The 4,825-nt window shown below is 23.7% G+C and overlaps 1 protein-coding gene across 1 annotated transcript; it reads right to left on the bottom strand.

The window, feature by feature from the left end:
• Window positions 1-2,987: 2,987 nt before the first annotated feature.
• Window positions 2,988-3,174, bottom strand: LOAG_12695 (hypothetical protein; the record flags this gene model as incomplete). The annotated part of the gene is made up of 1 exon (XM_003148207.1): window positions 2,988-3,174. A coding segment is annotated over one exon (185 nt), but the record flags the coding sequence as incomplete, so codon positions are not given.
• Window positions 3,175-4,825: the final 1,651 nt, after the last annotated feature.

Genomic DNA, 4,825 nt, shown 5'->3' with positions numbered 1-4,825 from the left:
AAAAAAAACTGGTCTAATTTCACGCCTCAGCACCTTTGGTCAAAAATAGAGCCATGCTTCCTGTCGGCTTTTTAAGCCTCATGTTATTATCATTAGTGTTAGTACATGCTTCTATCTGGTTCAAGATATAAGATGGAAAGGTAAGTACGTACACCTGCTCTCTCTTTTTGTTATAAGTGCTTTTTAAAGGCTAATCCCTATAAATATATCATCATCATCATCATCATCATTACCATCATTAACAATTATGCTTAAACTGCTTAACTATCAAAGTTATATTAAGTTATATTGGAAAAGTAATTATTGACTTTAAAAGATAAAGAAATTTTATCAAGTTAAATAATTGATGGAAGAGTATTTTAATAAATCATTTATACAGTTAACTAAATTAATTTGTGTTAAGTGAAAAATTTAAATTTTTATTGAATTACTATTCTGATATGTTCCAATAATCTGTTGTACTATCCGGTTTTATATTTTTATGATAAAGTTGATAAGGTTATGATCTTTTTCATAATTCAAAGTAATTTTATATTTTATAAAAGAATTTATTAACAAATTCTTTTCCCTTTTTTCTTTTTTTTTTGTTATTACAATATTAAACTAAAATTTTATAATTTTTTTTTTTAAATGAACTGTAAGAGATTTTTGTTCAGAAAGCCTAAAATTTGTAGTATTTCTGAGAAAAAATTTTTTCAAGTAAAACTTAAATTTAAATTAATTTTTTTTTTGAAATTTTTTTCATTTTGATTAACAAAAAAGTTAGACGAAATATCGGATCGAATCATTTAATTATATTCGGCTAATTCAATAAATATTTTCAAGTTTGATCAAAATATCAGAATACTATATCCTATAGTAATTTAAGTATAATTTTGAAATATTCATAAATAAATATGTCAAAAAAGTCAAAGTTGAGAAAAATGTAATTGATATTGTCACAAAACCGAAAATTTTCATCATATTCGATGATATTTTTATATTTTTGCTTAAAATTTTCCTAATAAAAACTATTTCAAAACTTGCTTGATTATTTACAGTAATACATACTTCACTTAAAATGAATATTTATGTTTGCTTAACATACAGTAAGCAATAACAGCTGTTGACCTCATTCTCAATAAAATGGATCAAATAACGGGAAAATAAGTAGCATTACGATAGGTTGATAAAAAGTAACATGTACTTGAACCTTCTTAAATGGTTACGATCAAACATTACCGGTGATTAATTAATGGTAATGATACATTGAATGGATATATAAATAGGTAAATTGATGGATTAAGCATAATAAGTGGATAAAACATAAAATTACGAACAGAATTAGCTCATTGATTTGATGGAATTTATGAAATACAACAAATTGATATACTTTGAATTTCTTTTTTTTTGATATGATTTCTAAAATTAAGAACGACTAATTAAGCATCGATCAATTTATTCAATTCATTTGTTTGCTCCTATTTTTATTCAAAATTATTGTACATATTGTAAAGCTTTACATTTTTGATTGATAATTGAGATAAAGCATCGTTAAATTCTTCATTTTCGGAATATTTTCAATTAATTAGTTCAAAAGTTCAAAGTTCAATCATTCGTATTGGGATGATTTCCATTCATAAAATTGGAAAATTCATTTATATTTATAGAAAATTTTTAGGCTAAATCAATTAAATAGGAAAAAAGAAGGAAAAGAATATGAGAAGTTGCATGAATGCAAATTGATATGTTTACTTTTCAATGGTAATATCATACTTTGAAAGTTACCATAATAAAATCCAGTTTATGATGAATATCCCGGAAAAAAAAACATACTACAGTAAGCTGAAAAGATATATATTTACATAACAATATGCACCAAGAAATCAACCTATTGACCTTTGACTTATTTTTTAATTAATTACTTCAAGTTTAAAATTTGTTGCAAATGTGAATGAATTTATTATTTTTATGAAAAAAAATTCATTGAAAATAATTGCAAAATTGTAAACAATTACATCATTTCGTAAAATTGAAATGCAAAAAAAAATAATTTCGAAAAATTTAAAAACAAAATTTGACATTATCATTTAGAAAGATGAAATATCACATAAAAAAAGATTTGGTAAGAAAAAAAAGAAAAAGGAAAATTCTGTTTAAATAATTAAATCATTTTTAATGAAGGATATTTCATAAATTTATTAAATCTTAAATTAATTTGAAAAAGAATGGATATTTTTGAAAATAATAGAGGGAGAAAGAGAAAGAGAAAGGGAGAAAGGTAGGAGAAATAGAGAAAAGAAATTTTATTGTCAATTATTGCCACTTAAATCTGAAAATGATAAAAAAAGAAAAAGGAGGATGAAAATAATTTAGAAAAACTTCACAAATAATTTTTTTTCACTTCTAATTTTTAAATTTCATTCCTAAGCTCTAAGCTTTATTAACATTCAATGTTAAAAGGAGGGAAAAAAAAGGTTATGAACCTTATGAATTGAAGCAATAAATAATATATTCAACTAAAATGTGATCAAAAAATTAACTAATTTCAATTCAGGCTACCACAATGATTGATTTATTAAGTGAAATATTAAATATACTAGGCTAGATAGCAAATATACTAGCCTAGATAGCAAATATACTAGACTAGATAGCAGATGGCATAAGCATTCAATAATTTTCTACCAATATGCTAATTTTTTTTTTAAACCGCTATTGATTAATTAATTCAAGATATACTTGTGAATTGCATATTTTTACTTGAATAAAAATATGAAATTCTCCCGATTGGAAATTAGCGAAAAAAAAAAAAAGGAAAAAAGAAAAAACGTTTTACGGATAGAATTCCAAAGAATATCGGAATTTCAATTAATTACCGATTAATTAATTTATAAAGAAAATAAATAAAAACCATTTTCTATTTATCACTTACAAAAACGAACCAAAAATTTTAATCACAAAGAAAAAAGTTCAAAAATAGCCAAAAAAAAAAAAAAAGAAAGACTAACCTTAATTTCATTATAGCTAATGTTCGATCATTTTGACATGTGGTACTTAAATCAGTACGATGACTTGGATTACAAAGGCTTAAAGTGAAACGTCCATAATTTGCTAATCGTATATCGATATATCTTCCAATTGGACATTCCAGATTTGCTTCATCATTTTCGCAAAATATTTTTTGAATTGGTATATCTGGAAAGAAATTAGAAAAGAATGAACTGCTATTCAATTTATTCAAATTTACAATTAAATTCATTTACCGTATCATAAAATCAAATCTTTCCCAAGTTTTTTTTTTTTAGATTTCTAAACATAACAGATAATTAATGAGAGGTATATGCAAAGCTAAAAATTTAAATTTAATTTTTTTTTTGAAAGCTTATATTGAAAATTCGATTAAATAATATTAAATGATAAGTAAAAACAATTTCTTATTAATCAAATTTCATTTGTGATACTTTATTTCTTCTACTTTTAAGTATTTCTTTTTCTTTTCAAAATGTTCAAATCATTAATTAACTCGTTATAATCTTTAAAATTAGACTAATTAATCAGTTTTGTCCACATTTACATAAATATACTTGATTAATTGATTAATTGATCGATCGATCGATTGATTGGTTGATTGATTGATTGGTTAATTAATGAGTATATCCTTACGATGTTCCAAACAACAATTACTAATTTATTTGATGAATTTTTCAAATACTATAAAGTTACCAAGCAACATTTTGGTTTGTTAATTAACTAATACATTTTCCTGATCGCTTAATTAATTTAATCATTATTCGGAAGCTTCTTTCATCTTAAAAGATGGTAGTATAATTAGGATACATGTGTTATTTTGCTATTACCTTATCCACTATTCAATCCTTCATTTGTTCCTAATTAAAAGGATATAAATTGATGATTAACCAATTCTAACAAGACTAACAAAAATAATCAAATGCAAAAATATGATAATAATGATGATCCCAAACTTGACTTTCTTTTTTTTTTTTTCTATATTTATAATTTCCATCCCTCCCTCCATCGTTTATCTCTCCCACCATTTTACGGTCAAAAAAGAAAATACTTTTAGGATACCGCTCATAGTCACTGTTGGATACCACTTAAGACAATGAATTGGAATGAAAGTGGTAAAGTCGATAAGTAATTCAACCAATTGCTTTCATTTCTTATCGATTTCAATTTTATTCTAATTTCAAATTTAAAATATTCTTTATAATGTAACAGAAAATGAGAATTTTTTTTTTTTTGAAATAATACATTTTTCAATAGCTATCAAATTTTATTCTTATTCAATTTACATTACTTAAAAACTGATATACTTATTGTTAAATGAGTTTCTTTTCTATTATTTATAAATGAGAATGTTTCATTTTTTCCTTTTTTTTCAATGCATAATTTAAATATATACAATTAAATTTAATTCATATAATTCCATTTCATCATATCAATCGAAATGACAATCTCTCATCATCATTCCTCATCATTTTTTTTTGGGTGAAAAAAAAAAATGTCATATTAGTTTAGCTGAAGAGTAAGATAGATAGAATACACATTCTTCTATCATCCATACAACTTCTATTTACTTAATGATTACATTTGACAAATTGTCGAATGCCTTCTTTCAATTACTATCCTATCATTCCCGTATCCCGGGGTATTGATGATAGAATATCGATCGATTATATAATCTTTGCCGTATTATGTTAGCTTACCCTCCTAAAAGTAAATATATCGTCAAATGCTACCAAAATGACTAACTGTTTGCATACTGTATTATATTAAACAACAATACTTCATTGCTTTTTTTTTCTTAATTTGTAATTTTTTTTTT

This window comes from Loa loa (genome assembly GCF_000183805.2).
Source record: "Loa loa unplaced genomic scaffold supercont3.497, whole genome shotgun sequence".
In the NCBI taxonomy this organism is placed as follows: Eukaryota; Metazoa; Nematoda; class Chromadorea; order Rhabditida; family Onchocercidae; genus Loa; species Loa loa.
Note: the sequence above shows the minus strand (reverse complement) of the source record. Positions and strands in the feature narration are given on the sequence as shown.